The sequence below is a fragment of the Haliotis rubra genome, unplaced genomic scaffold (assembly GCF_003918875.1).
Source record: "Haliotis rubra isolate DU_JTF1 unplaced genomic scaffold, ASM391887v1 Scf126, whole genome shotgun sequence".
Taxonomy (NCBI): domain Eukaryota; kingdom Metazoa; phylum Mollusca; class Gastropoda; order Lepetellida; family Haliotidae; genus Haliotis; species Haliotis rubra.
The window spans coordinates 426,127-449,638 of NW_025765181.1; the positions used below are offsets into that span (position 1 = coordinate 426,127).

Here is a 23,512-nt window from a genome sequence, read left to right on the forward strand (position 1 = left end):
TCGCTTTCTGATTGGCTGAGCGCTCTTCTATTATTTGCAATGTACCCCGCTCACAAGCGAGTAACATTTCAACGTACCCCGCTGTCAATGGCAACTCATTTAGTACTTCGTGTTAGTAATTCTTTATCTCGAATTACATTGAATCACGTATGATGTACGGAAATTACCGATGTTTTGCGAATGCAAATTGATGGAAGAGAGATAACTCTTAATTTGTTTTTCTTAACGGCAAAATCTAGCGATGGTTACAAAAGGATTTGTACCCGTGCTTCAAACAATTCAAAATCGGTAAGATAAGTACGTTGTTCTCTGTCCCTCGGGGCCTAAGGGCGATGTTTGTTTAACCCATGCCCCTCGTGACCAGGGCTTATAATGTCATTGCTGGGTCACTATCCACATAAACAAACATCGAGCTAAAGATGTACATCAACTCATGTCCTCCACCCTCGTGACCTAAGTGAACAATCTTATAATGTTTAACTGTAATTAACACGTGGGGTGCCGGTTTAGACAGGTTCCATTCTATAACGTTTGGGAGGAGTTAGGTTTGGTGTGGTTTGGGCGTGATACAGTTGACAGGTTCGGCTCCTTACACATTACATGAATGGGTCATCATATGGGTTATACTTGTTCCGGTCATAAAGTAGATCAAATATGTTCTTTTCCACCGGGAGTCTCTTCCAGACACATTACGTTATGCAAAGTCAGTGCGTTCATGACGTCGACTTTCTTTCCATGTTGTGTAACTCCCTGTTTCACAATAGTTATCATGCACAGATATTTCAAAATTACAGTTATCAACACTTGTTCTAATGGATGTTTTTGCATTTACATCACTTTGTTTTAGGTCATAGGAGAAACAAAACATTGGACACATGATATATTTAATCCAATAAGCTATCGTGGATTATTTCACAAATGCACTCATTGACAAGGCATAATATGACACTACAGCTAAACGTCGGGCATATATATTTCATTTGGCAAACATTATAGAGAACTGATGTGACAAACAATCATACACCATTTTCCCTCAGTACACCTCAACCAAGAAGTAATTCGCACGCGGTAGAGTGAATGGGGTTTAATGCGTGTATGGGCAACATTCCAGCAATATTACGGGGTACACCAGAAATAGGCTCTTATTAGTCCACTGGCTGACGGGGGGTCCACATGCTGTCACTCTCCTCACTAGACACGTATTATTCATCTGAAGAGTTGTCATCCTCCTCTCCATCATCATTATCATCTTCTTCATCATCATCATCATCATCATCATCATCATCATCATCACTTCCATCTAATTCAGCGACAGTATCTTCTAAAATGTCCACCAACTGTTAAGGAAGGATTTCTCCATCAGTCCACTTTGGCTGCATGGCACCATTCCCGAATGTCGATCCGTGACCATCCATGGGATCAGGTGAGACCGGATCTGGAATGTGTGCTTGCCTCCATACCAACACCTGATAATTTACCCGATTCATGTGTTATGTCAAAAAGATTTGACAGAGAGGTAGAGTTTTCTATTCCAAGAATAAGAGAACGGACGCTAAAACAATCAGAAGCTGTCGACTAACCAGAGTGCTACATTGCGAAAAGAAGAAGCCCTGGGTATAAAGTTGTCAATAGGTCAGTAGATGGAGGGAAAGAAGCATATGAGAAGATCGTCATGAAGAATATGCTTTGGCCTCTGATTCGTCTGCATGCTGCAAAGACCAGTCAGAATGTTCCAAGATCGGGTGGCTTTGTGTCATTGACAGGGCAGAAACCGACAAAACTCACAACTGTCGAATGTTACCCTATCATACCGCATCCGATCACAGTCTACAAAGCAGTGAAGGAGTGTCTCAGCCAAGCAGAAAAGGGAACAAGAACCAATGTGCACACCACATAATCATGATTGGGACTTTCCACTTAAAATGTGCATATCTCAAGATGTGTGGAAAGAAGATGACTTGCACAGGACTTGATGACGCATTACTGAAGGAGCGACCCATGGCTACTAGAACATAGTCAAGAAGTAGACCTGTTGGGGGGCTGCATGTGGACCCGAGTCAGCCAATGGACTATATATGGTGACTGAGCAGGGCCATCCCTTTCCCACCTTAAAATACGGCCGCAGGAAATCGAGAAAGCGATAACGCGAGACGAGAAAGCAAACACGCGATAACGAGAAACGAGAAAGCGATAATGCGAGATGAGAAAGCAATAACACAAGACGAGAAAGCGACAACACGAGATGAAAAAGCGATTACACGAGACGAGATTTCAAGTGATAACACAAGACGAGAAAGCGATGAAACGAGACGAGAAAGCGATAACATGAGACGAAAAAGCAATAACACGAGGCGAGAAAGCGACAACACGAGATGAGTGTAATATCTTTAAGTTCGCGTAACGTATATGTATGTTTTCGATGTAGGTTGCCGATATTCCAAGGCCCAACCAACATCTACATCATCCCTCCTCTGGCTCTGTCTGAGATGCAGGAATGGAGGTGTCCAACACAGGAAGAATTTGGTAGAAATAAACACTAATGATTATTCAAGCATAACCATACAACTGTTCTGATTGGCCAATTATTTCACATTTGGGGAGGGCCGTTTGATCAAACGTATCAAGCAACAGATTAGTAAAGAAAAATAATTATGTTAACATAATAATATATTTAACGAAAAGAATAATTAGTTCGCTGAACGTCCTGAAAATGCATGTTGTTGGTTCCCACTCCCATCACTGAATAATATAATAATCCTCTGTAATATCAGTGCTCTACTTGTCTGTAGATTGAAACCCGCCAGCACTACATTTCCACAACATTAAGATAAGTTATATCGAAAACAAATCAATACCCCATGGTTAAATGTGAATGTCTTTCTTGTGACTGCACACAACCATAGTTCATTATTAGCCTTGATTGGGTTGTTCTTTCAGCTGAATACTACGGTAATTCCACCCTGAATGTGACCGTGGACACCCGGGGACAGTTTCCAGTTCCTCTGGACATAGTCCACGGCAAACTTGGGACTGTAAGTTTCAAGTACACTCATTTCTCCAGTTCTCGCACTGTTCTGTAAACACGACAAGACAGGACACATTACACGGGCAAACAAATATGGTATTTCACACTTCTCTTATCTAATAAATTCATCTTTCTCCAGTTCTTCAGGGGATTCGTTTAATGGATTTTTAACAGAACGTGGGAGCGTGTTCTAAAGGCCTGAAGGTCTCACTTTGGTAAAATCCACGGTCACTTCTGTGTATTGGACCAAGACTAGAAACATAATCACATCGAACTGTGTCCAGGGGACGCAACTCTGTGCCAGTACGAATCGCAGGAGAATTAAACTCTTAAATAGTCCACAGTCTTGTAGTGCTACTTTAATTAACGAAACAAAATGTTTGACTTATTTTACGTTTTGCTTGTCACTATAGATAATGGGCAGTCGCATGGCAGTGGGGTATATCCACATGATGATTGGTGCAACTGGTTTGGTGGGCGTGCTGCTCCGCTTCATTGGACCTGTAACAATCGTGCCTGCCATCACGTTGATTGGTCTGTACATCTACAAGACAGTCGCGAGGTTCTCCGAGACGCAGTGGGGGAGTGTCCTTATGGTAACAGCGTTTCAGTAGCACCGCGTTGTCTGATCGTGTGAGGCAAGCCAAGTAATGCCAGTCTTAGAACCATGATCAGGGTATGAGCAAAGCGAGACCCATAATTACCATGAATACCTGATTTAATCCACGATTGAGTGATTCAGGGTTTAAAAAACTCACCTATGCAAATCGGTTTCTGCGAGTTGATGTTAAAGACATCGTTTTAATGTTTTTCAAATGCAATGAAGAAATACCACAGCACCAAAAACCGGATAGTAAACCATTGAAATATACGTAAATACAGTAGGAAATACATGCCATGACCGGGTTTACGTATGTTTTCAGATATTTCCTAACTTCGGGCATATATTTCATATGAAGCTGTACCTTTGAAACATATGCTCATCGTACATTTTCGTATGCACAAGCACCTCGTTCATGTATGCCCTGACCGGATTGTCGGGGATTTCCAAATATGAATTGCAAAACAGATACCCCGGTAAATACATGATCATACAGTATTTCCAATGCATTCCTTTGAATTTCAGTTGGTGCTGAAATTTCCGATTTCGTTCTAAGTTTACTCGGGTTGGAAACATGTGAATTTACTTAGGTGGGGAAACACAAGTAAATTTTCAAATTTGCAAATGTTTACACACCTTGGATGTTTATGTATCATACCGGATTTCAGGGGTATGTATATGAACGGTTCATACACCATCATGTTACCTGTATTCAAGCAAGATGATCATATGTTTCCATCATGTGAATTACTTGGCTCATGTAATTTCACTTTCACATATTTTAGTACGTTTGAAATCAACGTTCACATGACCTCAATATTCTTATCACCAAAGAGCCTGACAAAGAAAGCGGTATTACGCAAGCTAACACGCCTTATTAAGCCGCACTCGCTCTTGCTACCAGTATCAGTTACGCCTTGTGGTGTTGGCAAATGTTGTGAGGTGCATGTTTCGAGGGATTGAAAGGTTCAGTGGTGAACAAAGGGCGATGCGTTGGCCCTTTGTCCTCGCAAGTGTCCCTAGCTGCCCCAAAAGAATAGCACTTTGTCTCTCTTGGAGCACAGTCAAATATGCTACACGAACCAACTCGTAATTTCTTAAGTCTGTTCAGCTCGCGCATCACTACTGTACAATAATTGTGGCAGTACATACTTGGAATATTATTGCACTTGCTGTAATAAACGCCATACATAAACTTTAAAGTTTGTTTCACTAACGCAAAAGTATACAATAAGAAACAATGCCATATGAAATTATATATTCTGTGAGACATGACATGAAAAATTGTTTTTATCGAGTAGCGATTATGACCGGATAGCACAGGCGGGTGCGTTCTCTGAGTATATCATGTTGGATCTCCGTGCCTTTTGTGAAATTCGTCTATATTGTCCTGTTTAAATTGACGATCCATAACTCAGATTGCGAGTAAATATCACGTAATTAATTGTGATGTCGCATTGCTGTAAATTTCCCTGTCGAAGAAGTCATTCTCACAAGATGTATACTCCCTTGTTTGGAGAAGATCTATGGCTATTACGCCCCAGTGTTGCTAAACATCTTATAGGCCTTTAGTCTGACACAGACGCGGAGTGAGTGAGTGAGTTGAGTTTTACGCGGCACTCAGCAATATTCCAGCTATATGGCGGCGGTCTGTAAATAATCGAGTCTGGACCAGACAATCCAGTGATCAACATCATGAGCATCGATCTGCGCAATTGGGAACCGATGACATATATCAACCAAGTCAGCGAGCCTGACCACCCGATCCCGTTAGTCGCCTTTTACGACAAGCATCGTCGCCTTTTATAGCAAGCATGGGTTGCTGAAGGGCTATTCTACCCCGGACCTTCACGGGTCCATAGACGCGGACATCGCATGTTCAGGTTCTGATCTGACAGGGGCTGAAAATATCATTCCGACGTGAATACAATATCTCAGTGTTTTCCTAAGTAAGTGGAGATATTTCTGCAACATTGGAAATAACTGTATCGTTGTCCTTCTGATATTCCCCCGAACGAAAGCTCTACCCATTTAGGGTACAATGTGTAAGTTACAGAATTGTAGGCAATAGTCTTAAGACTTTTCTACTTTGACCAAGATTCTTCGAACTTGTAACAGTCGTTTGAGAAGATCAAAAGAGAAAAGGGTAGTGCGCGATGTATATGACGGACGTATATGGAGAACGTTCGAAGAACTTTATAAATACAATAATAGAAATACCGGTTATGTTTAAAACGTACCTTCAATCTGATAGCCAGAGGGATTATTGTGAAAGATCGCAGTATGTATCATCATAAACGGGCCAAGATAAAAGTACATGTCATTCATCTCCACATTATATCCCTTTTATAGACACGGGACATCGTTGTTACAGGTGGGGCAAACACTTTATTCTAAAGTATCTGCCGGTTACACGCTAAATACATGTGTTCAGATTATCGAGAAAACTAGCGACGCAAGTTCTCCTCCATTACACCAGAGACCACATACACATAATCTATCATATGGCCTTTGATCACACATATAATTGTATATGTTAAAACGCGAGTTGGGGAATTAGCTCGCTTGGCAAGAGGTCTGACTATACCAACCCACACACAACACAACACCTGAGTAAAATAAACAAGGAGTATATTACACAGCAGTCACAGGATGATTTCACATAATCAATCAATAATGGTATGTTTTATAAACAATTATTAGAACATGTTAACACTGTAATCATCTATCAAAGTACATAAACATCACACTTGGATTCGTTACACATCACATTAATCACGATACACATTCAAAAGTATACAACGTAATGTGATTGTTCAATACTCTACACACCAACACAGTGGGCGTTCATAACGCACAAAACAGCATATTGCTCATAACGCAATGTACTAGTTAGGATACACACTCTATACAATCCAGACACCACCCCAGTGGGCGTTCATACAATGCACATTCTGCAACAGTCACTAAACAACATCGTGTTTACACGCAATAGTTAGGATACCCAAAACACTCTATACAATCTACAATAGCCACACAACAACGTAGAGTTAATCATTATCAAATAAACAATCCTAAACAGTAATACACAGTAATTGTGAGATATATTAAACGACGCCACATAGACCTGAAGGTACTGCCGAAGGTGGTAACTTATAGTTAAGGTATTTACAATAGATTAAAGTTAACATAGGCAAGGGTATGTCAAAGTAGAAGAAAGTAAAGTTTGTTACCTGAGTGAATTTACTAGACAGTCACCCCCTGATTTGTGACTGTCATCCGTAATATATATCTATTCTAGCTATTGCAAATAATCGTTTACAGGTAAAACTTACGATGACGTTGTTATTGTGAACGTGAGATTATGTCATTTAGTTGGACCGAAGCATCGATGGCCAGTCGCGAGTATGCCACGAAGGTATATGTGGCACGCACGTGATTTGACCAACGTGGAATGCAAACAGCCATAAAGACTGATAAACGTAATGCACCGTGGTTCTATAAGCTTTAGAGATACTGGTCCCGGATTATGTCCGATGCTCGTTATCAATGTGACCCTTGACAGGCTTAAGATTGAGGAACGTGGTCATTTAGTCTGTAATAATCCCACTTTTCAATAACACATATCGGTATGAAATATTGGTAAACCTTTGTCCATTTTTTCCGTGTTAATATATAGATACCCAGTGTTTATTGATAGCGATGAAGCAACTTATCAAAATTTACAGCCGACAGTATCATCTGCATTACTCTCTTACATAAGGTGAAATATCACAGGGTTGTCATGGTAACGATAATTTGGCATACTATTTATTGTGCTATTCTTTAATGTGTGATTAGAATTTAAATCAGTTTTGACGTGAGCATGTTAAGAAAAGAGAAGCTGTAAACCGAAATGTATTGTGATCGAACCTATAGGCCTTTGTAAAAGCGAGTTTCAAGTCACCTACATAAAAACCTGTTTTCATGATGAGTATCTGCTAATCCGTGGCACGATTCCGACCATATCGTGGGCATGTGTTTGTGAATCATAATCAAATAGTGATGTTACAAGCAGTCCATGCCGCGTCAACAACACATGCAAACAGGGGCGTAGCTACCATTATAAAAACAGCTCGAGCATTCACATGATCTTTGCTAAAAATAATTTACAGTAAATTACAGTAAACAGGTTATTCTTCATATCATAGCTTTCAGTGATGATTGTTTTCCATCGACATGTATGAGGATGTTTTGTTACAGTCATGATTATATGTGAATCATCACTGAAATGCAGTTGTTTATTTATCATTTGTTTATCAATTATTTTAGAAAAAACACCAAATACTCGATGTATGGTATTGTATCAATGCAGCTGACATGTATAAAATATGTCCAAACATATTTGTATATGAGGAAATCACACTTGAATTTCCATGGTGGTAAGACTTCCGTCCGTTGTTGGGACGTCGTCTGTCATACAGACCCTGTAGCAAATATATCCAAGCCCACGCAAGTCTACAAAATGTGGCAAGTCTAGATTTTCACAGCTTCAGGAGAAAGTCTCAGGGCTCCTTTTCCTTATATAATATTATTTTTTTACTACTTCAACTTTTTCAACTTTTTTTCTGTAAAATATGTTCATATCAGAGACTAGTTGTTAATCTAGTTCTGACGGGTAGAAGACAAAAGACAAAATGGATACTAGTGCTGTTACATTTTTTTAATTATATATAAACATTCGTCCTTGTCTCGGGATAAATGTATATTTTCCACCAAATGTACATTCGGAGGATATCGAAATCTAGGTTAAGCTAGTTGAATCATATTTACAATTAAAAGACCCAAACAATGGTGTGTTGTCCACATTTTTGGTCTTCCATAGTCACAGAACGATATTTTCTCCCCTTCCGTCTCTAGGAAAACTCACTGCAGGGTTCGGGTTATGGAGAGCAATACCGAACACCCACAGCTGGCGGGACCAACATCTCCAGTAACATTTACATCTGCCAACGCTTAATTCGCAAGTGGTGAGGCAATAAGCTAATGAGGCTAAGGGTCCTGTACCATGTTTGTGAAATATCTGTGATGCCTTATATGAAGTCTATCATCTAAGCAAGTCTAGCTATGTATGGCGTTAAGTCACTGCTTTAAGAAAGGCTCCTTTAGAATTTTATCTGGTCAATATTAGTATTTCCATCATATCTGAAAATACATAGACTAACGCTTAGTGTCTGAATATATATAATTTTGATAGTAACGAACAAGCCCATTTAAATTGAGCCCCAGGGAGACACGAGATTCAGTCCGGCTAGCCATGGCTGCAGTTAGCTATAGATATGTTTACTTTGTAACCCGACCCCCAAAGTGAGTTAGGGTTCTTGCAGGTGTTAACAGACCCTGGACCTGAAGAGATATAGACTTGCTTCATTTAAGGCTTTAGCATTGCACAGAGGGCTTGGCAGTAGGGGAAATAATGTGGTTCAGGGACTGTGAGACAGACTATAAAATGCATGGCAACCTACACTTCATTCTGCCTATCACTTTAAAACACAAGGGTTATTTCCTTTGGGTTAACTGACAGGCTTTCGGTGTCAAATTATTTGGAACTCCAGCCAAAGGTGATGTTATGCTGTCTGGAAATATGGCCTTTTTGTAATGCCATAATGATAAGTGATTGTTGTACATATGATGTTTTTGAAGGATAATATCAGCGTACTAATACTTTGCACGTGTTTTCCCCACCACTCTTTCCACCCGTAAAGTTAACTTTCCAATATATGCCTGTAAGAAAATACTGTAAAGTAATGGGATTGCTGAATTTGGCCACCGGAGGTAGTGACCACAAGCACTCTGGTTATACTGCATTGGGACAGGACAGAGCTTGGCAAGATACCAATAAATATGCTTGTCATTTAAACCTTTATCTGATATTTGTGGAATGTGATTTTATAATTGAAGATGCTTCCTGCACCTGTAGCCCCAATATAGATGTTGTTAGTCCAAATTACTTCGTCTCTTTTTTTTCAATTGAAATTAAGATCTTTGCCTTTTATCAAAATAATATATTTTCAGTCTTAATGTGCCTTTGTCGAGAATCAAACACCGGTTTTTAACCTGACAAGCGAACGCTTTAGCCCGATGAGCGTACCCCATCATTCTTGATACTGTTGGTACATTTATTATACATTCAAGATTGAACCCAGTTTTGTCACCATATATCCTTCAGTTTTATGTTAGTGACATGATCTGCACACTGATAATTTAAAAAGTTGAATATAAATAATGATTGTTTGCGATCTTTATCCAATTTAGTTTTCCATTGATCTAGTAATTTTCAGTTTCTGTTTCCACGAAATTCTGTATGAAGGTACTTTTAACAGTTTCACCCAATAACAGTAAAGCATACAGATAATACGTTTCGGTACTTTGATAGATTAATAAGTACATATTATATTCCATGATATTGAGATACCAAAATGATTAACATGATTATATAATGTATAACAAATTAGACAGCAAAAGCAAAAGCAAAAAAGAAAACGCATGAGCAACATAATGTGTCAGGTAGTAAGCTTTCAACAATTATCGAAACTGCTTAGTTATGAGCTATTTGCAATCACTACAATTTCCTATAGTCTGCCCAACAGATGGAAACAAAATAGGTCTAATATGAAAATTATGAGCTAATTGCAATCACTACAATTTTCTTTAGTCTACCCAAGAGGTGGAAACAAAATATGTCTACAGCATATTCCGTCGGGTAACTGAAATTTGAGAAAACGTCAGTATGGAATAATACCTGTATTCATAATCAAAAAGAGGTCACACCAAGTATGTGCATGTTCACACATTTACAAAAGTAATTTACACCGGGAATCATTAATACATTGTAATCATCTTTTATGAAAGTATAGATAATGAAATTTGTTCAGTTATGATCAGTCGGATAACTCATACAAGTGAGCACTAAAATTAGGGACCTACCGGTTCATGTCTGTGTGAACACATTCGTCTAGATCTGCGTTTTATTGTAATTAGCAATGTCTCCTAGTATAGCATATATAAGAAGCGTACCAAAGGTCAGTTATTTAAACTGTTATGTAATTTCCATTACAAAAAGTATAAATGATATTACCTATTGGTCAGAAAGACTTATCAGTACCCCAACACCGACCACCGCCACCACCCCACCCTAGGCCTACCCCATGCCACACCCTCTCCCTCGCACACACACACACACACACTCCCTAACATACATATCGCTCTGGCCCATAGACCCGATATTTGAACCTTTTAAACAGACACCATGTGTATGTCAAGAAAGACACGTACGTTATTAGTGGTGCTCAGTCATGGGTATCACTTCACCATGTGTTACTAATTATCTCAGTACATTATGGCGTGGTCGGACGCGCTAACGAACCCTATGTGACAGTTACATTACAGGACCATTGAAATACATGTTAAAGTAGTGCTAATCTTGTAACACTATACTTACTCATTTCCAACCATTTACGCATGTACAAAATATATGACAAACCTAACCCTGGTCATACGAGATTTCAAGGGTATTGAAATGCATGTCAATCACAGCATTTACATATGTTACACATGTTAGGAAACACATGGAAACAATGGCCAGATTTACACACCTGTGAAATACATGTAAATGCAGAGTCGAATGTTCGTTTATTTTAACACCCTGTTAAACGTGTGTAAATCTGACGGCCAGATGATTCGTAGATTTCAAATGTTGTTCAAATGGCCGCCGGATGAAACGAGTATTTCCTGACGTTAGTAAATTTGGGTAATACAGTTATTTTGTGTGGTGTAAGTTCCACGAGATCAAAAATACAACACCAGTTCTCCTTTCAGCAGTCAGTTTCATGAAACCATTGAACACACCCACTGACTTTACGATTATAGGTGTAATATTTAATAGGAAACAAATCTACGCAAGTACATATCACGCGCGTTTGATACTTGCATGCATACCGCTTTGTGTCTTTCATTTCACAGGAATGACAATGAATGCCCATATGGTTGCTTGGATGTGTGAATAAGAACACTAACATTTACATTTCTAAAAGCTACACTTATATGAGATATAAGTCCAAAATGTAGCGGCAAGAATCCTTACACGTGCCCCAAAGTACTCTCGCATTACGCCGATACTTATTACACTGGCTTCCAGTTGAGGCGAGGATAGTGTTTAAAGTATTCTGTATCACATACAAGAGTCTAAAAGGCATGTCACCAGAATATCAAAGTGAACTGCTAACCCCCTACAAACCATCCAGACAACTGCGATCTAAAAGCAGATTCTTATTGAAAACTCCTTCTTAAAGACTGGCCTCTTATGGAAAGCGTTCTTTTAGTGCCCCTCGCCTTAAAACTGTCTCCATCTTTTGCTGCGTTCAAATCTTAAAACGCATCTCTCTTCACTGCACTGTCAAACATCATTATTTTCTAGCGCTTTGAGCACCCACTTATTGGTTGGATTTAGCGCTATATACACTTTCAGTGTTATTATTATTATTATATTGATGCTCATGTTGATCTATTGGGACGTGAAACGAATGTACACATGACTACAGCTAATGTGTGGTAAATACGTTTGTATTTCCTCTGGTGTATGTCGATGTTCATGCCACCAGTCACTGTTTTGACTGTACAGGCACGATCAGTTACAAGTCTGATTTTTCTGCATGTCTCTACCATCCAATTATCCACAATATGTTCACCTCATTATTAGCTTCTCCTGGCGATTCTGCTTGGTTGGGGCTTGTCGGCCACACTCACAGAATGTGGCGTCCTCTCTCACCATCCTCAAAGCATAGACTACTACGCCCGTACGGACTCGCGCAATTACGTCATACGTCAGAGTCCATGGTTCTTCTTCCCATATCCTGGTAAATATACTGCTGGAAATAAATAAGGGATATTCGATGGTTATAAGGGAAGCATATTTAAGTAAAGTTTTGTTTCTAGTCAAATAAAGAAATGTATGCGCGTGCGTGCGTGCGTGCGTGCGTGCGTGCGTGCGTGCGTGCGTACTTGCCTGCGTTTTCGGTGGATGGCTTTTTTGTACTTTAGAGCACCAACTACTGAGCTCAGACGCGTGTTATGGATATCTGCGTAAAACCGTTTTTGATATCGTTAAGATTAAACATAACAAAGCTTCTGTTAAAATGACGATACCCGAGTACCCGGCTCGCGGAGTTGACATTTGTAAGAGTGAGTGAGTGAGTGAGTGAGTTTAGTTTTACGCCGCACTCAGCAATATTCCAGCTATATGGCGGCGGTCTGTAAATAATCGAGTCTGGACCAGACAATCCAGTGATCAACAGCATGAGCATCGATCTGCGCAATTGGGAACCGATGACATGTGTCTAATGCTACAAATAAGAGAAGGTTATTCAACCATTGACAATGTACTTATTCTAAACAGCCTCATACAGCGATATCTTTCTTGTAAAGGTTCAAAGTTTTATGTCCTTTTTGTTGATTTTTCTACAGCCTTTTATTCGGTTAATAGAAATAACTTATGGATGTTACTAACAGCACATGCTTTGTGTAATAAAATGAGGAACATGTTACTAAGCGTATATTACAATGTTAAAGGATGTATTAGAAGTAAGGGAGTTTTGTCAGCAACTTTCGATTGTAATATTGGTGTTCGCCAAGGGTGTATTCTGAGCCCATTCTTGTTTTCATTCTTTATAAATGAGCTAGCGACTGCTGTCCATCAGAATTGTAAAGATGTTATACAACCACATCCTGACATTGTTAAGTTATTCCTACAATTGTTTGCCGATGATATTATCATGTTTCCAGTACTGTTGAAGGCTTACAACGTCAAATTACTGTTTTAGAAGATTATTGTGACAAATATAAGTTAAAAATCAATAGAGATAAGCCTACGATTGGGGTTTTTAAGAATGGCGGAAAAGTATCCAAGTTTGAGATATGGACATTAAATGACAATTATTTAGAAGTAGCCAAGGGTAATAAATATTTAGGTGTACATCATGTATATTTTTCAAAAACTTTATCATGGAACATACATGTAAATAATGCGTCCCTACAAGGTAAGAAAATACTTATGGGAATATTTCATAATTTGAAGAAGGCTGGTGAAGTAAATTAAATTACATTCTTTAAAATATTTGACTCCAAAATTAAACCTATTCTGTTATATGGCTCCGAGGTTTAGGGTTTTACTCATTTTAATACTTTAGAAACGGTTCATCTTTATGCCTGTAAAAGAGTTTTAGGTGTAAGGTCAGTACTTCTAATTGCATGGTTTATTGAGAATGTGGACGTTACCCTTTATATACTGAAGCATAAAAGAAACTTGTAAGATATTGGATAAGGCTAGTAAATATGCCACTGTCACGATATCCCAAAATTGTTACAATATGATGTGCATGTATGAGAGAAATCTTACGATAAATTGGGTAACAAATGTGAGACATTTGCTTGAAACATGTGGGTTTGGATATGCTTTTAAACTTGATTGTATTAGTTTCCCAAATGTATTTATTAAATCTGTAACACAAAGGTTAAAAGATATGTACTGGAACTCTGGACTGCCTCGATAACTCTATCACCCAGAACTTCATTATATAGCACTTTTAAATCAGATATTATAGCAGAGCATTACCTCTTTGATGTTAACATTACAAAGTTTAGGCCAGCAATTGCACGATTACGATGTACATCCCAAGAATTAAATATAAAAAAAGGCAGATATCATATTATTTTACCTCACACATAAATATCGCTTTCTGATTAGCTGAACGCTCTTCTTTTATTTTCAATGTACCCCGCTGTCAATGGCAACTCATTTAGTACTTCGTGGTAGTAATTCTTTATCTCGAATAACATTGAATCACGTATGATGTACGGAAATTACCGATGTTTTGCGAATGCAAATCGATGGAAGGGAGATAACTCTAAATTTGTTTTTTTGTCGGCAAAATCTACCGATGGTCACAAAAAGATTCGTACCCGTGCTTCAAACGATTCAAAATTAACGGTGTTCGGTAAGATGGGTTGCCCATGGATTGATGTACCCTCGATGTTTGTTTATATTCCCCTCGGTCTCAGGGAACATAAACAAACATCGAGGGTACATCAACTCATTCCCCCTCGTGACCAGTGAACAACTTATAATGTTCCACGAGAATATGACTGCATGTTATGCGATTTAGGGGTGATAGAAGATGAGTATCATTTTATATTAGTTTGTCCGTATGTTCACAATTTAAGAATGTTATATATCCCTCCATTTACCGCATCAGTCACTGTGAATAAAAATTAAAGTTATTGTTGAAAGCAACAAATCTAGAAATTATTAATAATCTACGAACGTACATCTATCATGGGTTCAACAGGAGAAAATCTGTTTGAAATATTATGTGACTGTACACACTTGCATTGTAATATAGGCCTATGGCCTCTTCAGTTCCCTGAAAAAAAGAAATTGAATGACTGAATGAATGAGCGAATGAATGAATGAATGAATGAATGAATGTACCAATCCTACTGACTCACCTTAATGTTTCAGGTCAATTCGGGATGCCAAGTTTCAGTGCTTCTGCAAGCATCACATTCCTGTTGGCCACTGCCTTCTCAGTGCTTGACTCCATTGGGGACTAGAGCGCATGCGCCCAAATGTGCACCGTGCCTCCTCCGCCAACCCACGCAGTTAATGGGTATTGCGACAGAGTGTGCTATGAGTTTGTGGGTGCTGTGGGATTGGTCACCGTGTCCTGTGTGTGTGTGTGTGTGTGTGTGTGCAATAATGTCGTCATTGCAGCTATAAGATGTACGTCTGTAAATAGTGTCTTGAAAAGACAAAGCTATGTTTGACATTATGGTCACCGTCCCACAAGGGGCAGGATTTATCAAGACCCATCCATATCGAGTCTTATGACAAGCGTGTTCTTTAACTCTCTCGTCGTCAAATTTATGTTTGATGGAGAAATACATTTATCAACTTTTTGATTCCTTACAATTGGCATCGGTGCGTATTGAGAAGTGATGCCTTTGTTGTAACAGTGTTGTTTTCCATCACTAGGAAATGACGATGCTGACCGTATCATAGCGGTTTTGCTGTCTAACCCCAGTTGTGTTGGTGGCATGCTTCTTGGACAACACGGTACCAGGTGAGTGAAACACTAGTAAAATCAATACGGTTGCATCATCAGATTGTCCCCGAATGGCACAGCACGTCCATCACATTGAAGTTTATCTTGAATAAAGAGGGATAGTTTTTCATTCTGTTTTTCAGTCGCGTCTTTCCCATACATTTTGGGGTTCCCGCCCCTATCAACATACGTTGGAGCGGTGTTGGACAAATAAAGAGAATGCAACCTCCTGGACTGCTTGATGATGTGGTTTAAACTTTCACCCTCCTCGCCAAAGGCCCGTTTTCGATTCCAATATAAGTAAATTACGTGATGCCTTGGCTGCTCTTCCTTGCCGTCATTTTTCTTGAACTTGCTCTCACGATGCACAATCATAGTCAATTAGCACTCGAAGGAGCTTGCCTAGGAAAGGAGTGCAAAATGGTAATGAAATTAATAGGGAATGCAGTTTATACTCTCTGAAGAATACATTATCTGAAAGTAAATAGTTCATGCCAATAATGGTTGTCACCGCCCCCCTCCCCACCCCAACCCACCCCACCCCTCCAATAAAAAATTGAAGGAGTGACAACCATTATTGGCATGAGTATACTTATGGTCGTCATTCTGAAAGACAAAACGAGGTCAGAAGATAATCAAAAGAAAAATCTGCAAAACAACCGCCCCAATGTACGATTCCAACTGTATCATGTTTTATGAATTACCACCTGATAGTGTTGATACAAGGTGTTCGTAAAACGGCACGAGTATCTAATACATTTCATGGCTTCAAACTCTTGGTAATTTTGCCAAACGTTGACATGAGGTTAACTATATTTTATTTCTTTGCATAATTTGATCAACACTGAGCGGCGAAACGCATAATCAAGACTACCGCTAGTAAAGAAACCGCGTATATTAAAGTTGAAATATGTCATGATAATAGTAGTTTACATTGCGTCCTCACTTGCCAATTTGCTGAATTTGTAATGAGATGACACATGATCAGCACCCAGTAAGGAATAGATTACTCATGTAAGCAGTACGTGGTCGTATGATAAACACAGCACTTAAACAACGTACCATCCCTACCAATCTGTCGATAACTGGCAAGTCATTATCCTCAATATAGCATCAGTTGGGAATAAATTTCATATCCATCATGGATATTATTAATCTGAATTCCAAAACGTTGGCAAATAGCGAGTTTATATTTTTCGAGTTATTCAATGACTTTTTCAAATACAACGGTTTGTTGTTCAACATCAGGTAGCGATAATCCAACCGATGAGTCATGGAACCTGAAAACGCGCACGTGACGACTGGTATCGGGATTGATTACTTCAATTCATGTGTCATGTATCCCCATTGCGTATCCAAATTGTCTAAATCAATCTCATGGTTTTAATCACTTGATTATCTATTATGCACAGACCACAAAACAACACAACTATGGCGAAGTTTTAACATGAAAAGGGAATGATGTCGTAAACTTTAATTTTACTGACAGAGAATATCATTAGTTTAAACTCACTTGCATGTTTATTGACGACAGGTACAAAGGAGGAACGAGGTTTTAATGTCTGGCAAAAGGTTTGCTGAAGGTGACAAAGCTACTTCTGGCTCGTGGGAAGAAGGACCTGAAGTGTACCAGCCGCCATTTGTGCCAGAATGTTTAAAGAGGTCCAGGATATGGAAACAAATCCCTATCATCCCAAGCTACTACAAAGAGCCATCACACAACAAGTGAAAGGAAGGGCGACAATAGGATCGAGTCATGTAGATGCCGTTTTAAGCTGGAGTGGAAGGGACTGTATAGCCTGGACTGAATGGTCAGGTTAAGGGCATAATTATGTCGACGTGGTGGTGCACTGAATGGGAGATATTTAATTATGTGAGCGATGGAGCTGAGTGATATTTTTGGGCTGGTATGGGAAGGATGATATAAACTGTCCCCACAATCTGTGATTTAGTATACAGCAAATATTTTACTTAGTTGGATGCAGAACGAGAAGTTTGGACGTTATTTGGAGACATATCAAGACAAACGTACACAACTGGCTGTGCATTGCTTTTCACACCGTTGATTGCTTTGAATGATAAATATCAATGCTTCTTGTTTGTCTTGGTTTGAATTTTCAGTTCTTTGGCTCTGTTGCCTTAGAATACGGTTATTAAATACCCTAAAGATTTAGTGAACTGGGTATTAACACCGCTTTGAACAGTATTCCCGTCATATGACCACGTGTTACTATGGTGACACCCACGACACACGGGTGTGATGGTGACTGAACTAGAAACGTAACGAACGAACCGGGATTCCAACCAACAATCATAAGTATCTGGTGTGCCTGAGGCATGCAGTTCTTCACAGCTATGTGAATTCTCCATAAGCTACACTCACTTACTTATTGTGCTGCTAAGCACCTATATGCGTTTTCAGCATATCACACATTGCTAATAATCAGAACAATATGTTTTGTTGCAGTGGAGATGTTCTGTAAGGTTAGATTTTCCTTTCTTGTTGTCATTTTTCATTTTATTAAAATGTTGAGAAACCAGTGCATATAATATGTTTACATCAGTATTCTCTCGGTGTAATCAACCTTAACATATGTTTCGTCATATTCCTTTTTTCAGAATCACAATGGATAAATTAAAACATGTTTTACTTCGGAATTACGGTTTATGTCCCCTCGTGTATGAATACTGTTAGACCCTGGTGATGGCGCATTGTATTGGGATAACTCGGTGTAACATTTCTACTGTTACCCCATGTAAACCGTACATTTTGTTAACATCAAAGGAAACATTTAGTCAATACTTCGATAGGTTTTACACACTACTTTCCTTTGTCACACAGGAATGCGTGCAGTCGTTATGAGGTCTTTAATGATGCTTTGCTATTTTTATCAGTCACTGAAATTAACACTGAACCCTACTCTGTAAATGGCTCTGAGCGAAGTGTGCCAGTACCCCAACTTCGTCACAGCTCGCCCCTTTCCGTAACCTGGGGACTGGGCTAGTCCCGGAATAACGAGCGTGCGTCACGAATGTCACCATGACCCATATTGCAAACGTGATCAACCTGTGCGCTGATTGGTTAATACACACAGTCGCTAGAAGCAATCAGAGACTTGGTTTGACATAGCCCTTCACCGCCTAGCGGCCCTACATGTACATACATATTCAAAGGTGATAGAGTAACGTGATGTAAAATAATGATGACGGTGAGAATGCTGTTGGAAACGATGAACCCCTTGTATGAACAACACTGGTTAAAACAGTTACACTGCATGCTAAACATATTGGGTACCAACATTGTTAAGTGTTTTCTTGCAGTATCTGTAACAATTATTGTCAACAAAAGCTACATGATGTTATAAAGTATACAAAATTCAAATATTATACTTGGATAGCCAAATTCGTATCCATTTTTCGTCTCGTCAGTAGGGCTGCGCAATATAACCGGTTTATCGGTATTAACCGCTTCAGACATGAAAACGATACGTATTGCGATACGCTGATAGAAAACCGATAGTTTGACTTGTATTCGGAAAACTTCGTAACACTCGGAAACCTTGATGATTGTGGCAATTGTGGTAATGGTGGTGGGAATGATCGTGGTGAAAATTACATTTAAATATTATCTTTATTCTTATTTTGTCATGATTAAAAGTTTTTATTAAAGCTTAATGAAGCATAGTGATTTTGTTGTGTTTTTGCTATATAAAATAAAGCGTTAGCTTGATCATTAGTAGTTTATTGTTAAAAAACCCTTCTTGCAATATATTGCAATACATATCGCAATATAAGCTTTCGCATCGCAATATATCGCAATAAGAAAATTCTCTGCAATACCCATCCCTACTCGTCAGCACACTAGGAAAGCAGATTTACAGAAAACTGCAGAAACATATGTCTTTGGCATGTAGAAGTGTTTAGTTTTATGGATGTCAGCTTCTTTATCATGAGGAACAACTCATTATCTGATGAAGGAGTAAGTATATACTGCAAAACGTTGTGTTCCTCAAAATACACACATTGACATCCATAAAACTCGTATGCTTATGCAGATACACATGTACACATAACACGATGCGCCCAAGCAAGGGAAAAATAGTTATGATTTTAATTGTAGAGGATTGGTAATTTGACCATAAGTAGCAGTGGTGGTTATATTGTGATTTTTGTTTGCAAAGGAATGGAAATGATTCCGTCATAGCACTAGCAGAGATATCAGAGAAACCAAAAGTACAGTACCTAGTCCTTGTAAGAGGAAAAGTATTCTTTACCTGGGTATAGTTTCGACTGATTCAGATATCAGAGAAACCAGAACAATACCAAGTCTTGGTAAGTCTTCACTATGGTATATTTTCTTTCCATAAGGGATATAATATTCGCATTGTATAGCCTGTAAATAGTTTGATCTACTTGTATACGTACCGCCTCAGTTTATTTCATCTTTTCATAAACACCTTTGCCCAATAATACATGCAACGTTCGATTTTACCGAAAAACGATCCTCTCCCGACACTCACGTCAAATAAAAGTGCACTGTTTTGAGTTTAATATAGAACAAACTTTATGAATAACAACTTCGATAGTGTATCATGACTCACGAATAAAAAGAAGTTGTTACCCTTAAAGTTTGTTCTATATTGTACTTCCCAACTTCTAAAATGTCACTCAAAGAAGTTGTTTTGAGTTTATCTGAAACGTGTATCTGAATGCAGGTCTCGGTGATCAAGGAAAGAAACCTGTGCTTGGATTCATTTTCAGTAATTAGTGTATCCTAAACAAGAGGCAACACAAGGAATTTCGTATTCTTCCATTAGGCACGCGTTGATTAAAGGCTGTATCAGAAATGTGTGTTCACGGGTTTTATGACACGTGTTCAGGATCTCAGGATCCAGTTTTGCCGTCATCATGATTCATAGTTTACCTGCAGCGTGTCTTTCACCCATTTGTGTAAACGTTTATGACCAACATCACCTGGCGAATGGTGAATCGAATGGCCGTCAGAAACGTGAAGGTTTTTCTTCCACCCTGATTGCACACTAAATAAATAATATTCGTGTGTGATAGCATTCAACACAAGCTTACGCAGCATTCTAATATTTCCCCGAAAACATCGGGACACAGTGTACAGAGCAGAGTGAGAGAGAGAGAGAGAGAGAGAGAGAGAGAGAGAGAGAGAGAGAGAGAGAGAGAGAGAGAGAGAGAGAGAGAGAGAGAGAGAGAGAGAGAGAGAGAGACTCACATGGAAAGACTTGTGGTTTGATATTGGGGAACTCACAATGTCATGCTTATCTATAGTCGTACAACTGACTGCTTTTCGGGAATAAATGGTATCAACATTTACTCTCCAGTGTTTATTCTTAAAATATCTCCTGGGCTATTTTTGTAATGCATTTAAGTAATGCGCCCTATTCACTGCAGAAAGACATGGCGCTGGTAGGAACCGAGCTAAATAAGTCTTGCTTCATTAGTATTTACCGCCTGGCTGATTGCCATCGATATATGGAACCGTCAACATTGATTGTTGGTCGTTTTGCAAATAACTGGTATTCCTTAGTTGAATTACAGCCACTGTAAGCTCACACATTGTGTCTTCAGGGCAATTACATTAATATTGAAAAACCGTTCCATGTTTCTTCATCAAACTTGGCACATAGATAGGTCTGGTGGTGAACTAGTGCCTTTTGGTAGTTTTGGATTTCTGAATAAAACGTTTCCATGGCAACAAGTTTGACTCCGACTGAAATTGGTGGTAGTGCTCTTTGCCGGTGCAGAATTTTAAAACCGATCAATGTTTCTTCACCCAATTTGGCACATAGATATTTTCATGGTGATCTTTATTTTTTTATAGTTTTGGATTTCTGAATGAAATATTTTTTGCATTCCCATGGCAACAACGTTTTCTTTTATTTAAATTGGTGGTTGTGCTATAAACAAATAAATAAAATAAATAAATATTCGTTTCATATATATTTTTATTCATGGGTTTCTTGACTGATGAGGATGGGCACACCAGGTGTCAAATGTAAAAATGTCAACGCCTGAGAATAACCAGTCTCGAATATCTGTCAAGATAGATTTCACTGGGCTGAACATGTGGAGACCTAATTTGACGAGCGAACGCTTTAACCACTAGGCTTCCCCACCGCCCCTGGTCACCATGACTTCCTTACAAATCTGATTGTGTGAACCAGCACAGTATCAGGTGCAGCATCCTTCAGACTTATAACATCTGCCAGTCTCCTCCTCCGGGCAACCAAGCATCATATTATTAGCACTGTCGGTGGGGTGGCCCAGTGGTTAAAGCGTTCGCTTTTACATCGAAGACCCTGGTTCGATTCCCCCATTTCTGTGTCCCCCGCGTGATATGGCTTGAATAGTGCTAAAAGCGGCGTAAAACTAAACTCACTCACTATTATTAGCATCTGATTCCTATGGAATCCAGGAAGGGACATTGTCGCTATGTCGCATTGTCGCGTTGTCGCCCTCTCAAAGACAAGCAAAATGGGCGAAATGTCGCGTAGTCGCGATGTCGCGTGTCGCGTTTTGGTTTATTTTGCCTCACTTTACTTGTTTTTGAGAGGGCGACAATGCCACATAGCGACAATGTCCCTTCTCGGATTCCATAGATTCCTCTGTCATTCACGATACAGCGTATGTGTCAATTCTTCTCTTTGAACAAATTCGAACTTGGTGTTTAACATAGTCCGAAAGATGTTCTCTATAGGCGTCAGTCACGTGGGGAAATTTAGATGATTCTGATCAGCATGAAAAGCAGACACCACCCAGCCCCTTTCTCAAAAAGCTGTATCCACCGGTGTCATCCCAATGAGAAAATGGATGCTTTCGCATTCTTACAAAATGTGACCTGTTGGCACCTATAGAAGCATGTGTTACACCAATATCAGAAGAGCCAAATGTTATCAATTTAATTACTGAAGGAGCTGTCACTGTTTCAAAAGTTTAAACCTGGTACTATCAAAATATTTGATGAATATGTCTTCACTTGTCCCTGGCAGTCATCACGAAACCGATATTCACATCATACTTCATGCTGCAAAACATGGCCATGAGTAGATTATGTCCCGAACAGTAGCTGCAAGATGTTGTAGTGCTTGCAGTAACGCTCAGTAAATCCCATCCCACCAACACATGCAGCTCTTGTACAGCATGCTAAAACCAGCTTACCAGGCAGGGCATATCTTCCACAGCCTTTAACTCTGGATACAGCAGGAAAGTGGTAAATATGTTCCCTAATGGATGACACTTCACCACGCATCAACGCCTTGTCAGGAGGTGTTCTCTTGTGGCTGCAGAAAGAGGCGTAAGAACATATACAAGTGCAAACAGTCCTCACTTAAATGCGCTGGACACTGTTCAACTGACGCTCCATTATTTTCAAGACGTTTAACCAGAATATGTTGGTAATTATTATTTTGGTTAGATTTTCCCCTGTAATGCATTGATGGCCTTTCCAAAGATAATACAGTAGCGGGAAAAGACCAAGTAGTATTTACCTTCTGCAAAGCCCATGAAGATGCGAGTGTGAATTGGCCTCCTGGAATGCACGCTGACCTGGTAGACACATGTCATCGTATCCCAACTGCGTTGATCGGTGCCCATGCTGTCGATCACTGGATTGTCTGGTCCAGAGTCGATTGTTTACAGACCGCTTCCATATAGCAGGAATATTGCTGAGTGCGGCGTTAACAACAAGCAGACCATGCGCATGCGCAAAATGAAATGAAA

General features: G+C 39.4%; 1 protein-coding gene across 1 annotated transcript in view; it reads left to right on the forward strand.

Annotated features, from left to right (window-relative positions):
- Positions 1–241: 241 nt before the first annotated feature.
- The window catches only part of LOC124266514 (solute carrier family 23 member 1-like), a 37,665-nt gene continuing 14,394 nt past the window's right edge, over positions 242–23,512 (forward strand). Inside the window, exons 1-4 of the mRNA XM_046701308.1 lie at positions 242–288; positions 2,426–2,523; positions 2,938–3,032; positions 3,439–3,621. Coding sequence (XP_046557264.1) covers positions 242–288; positions 2,426–2,523; positions 2,938–3,032; positions 3,439–3,621 — 423 coding nt within the window. The remainder of the gene's footprint in view (positions 289–2,425; positions 2,524–2,937; positions 3,033–3,438; positions 3,622–23,512) is intronic.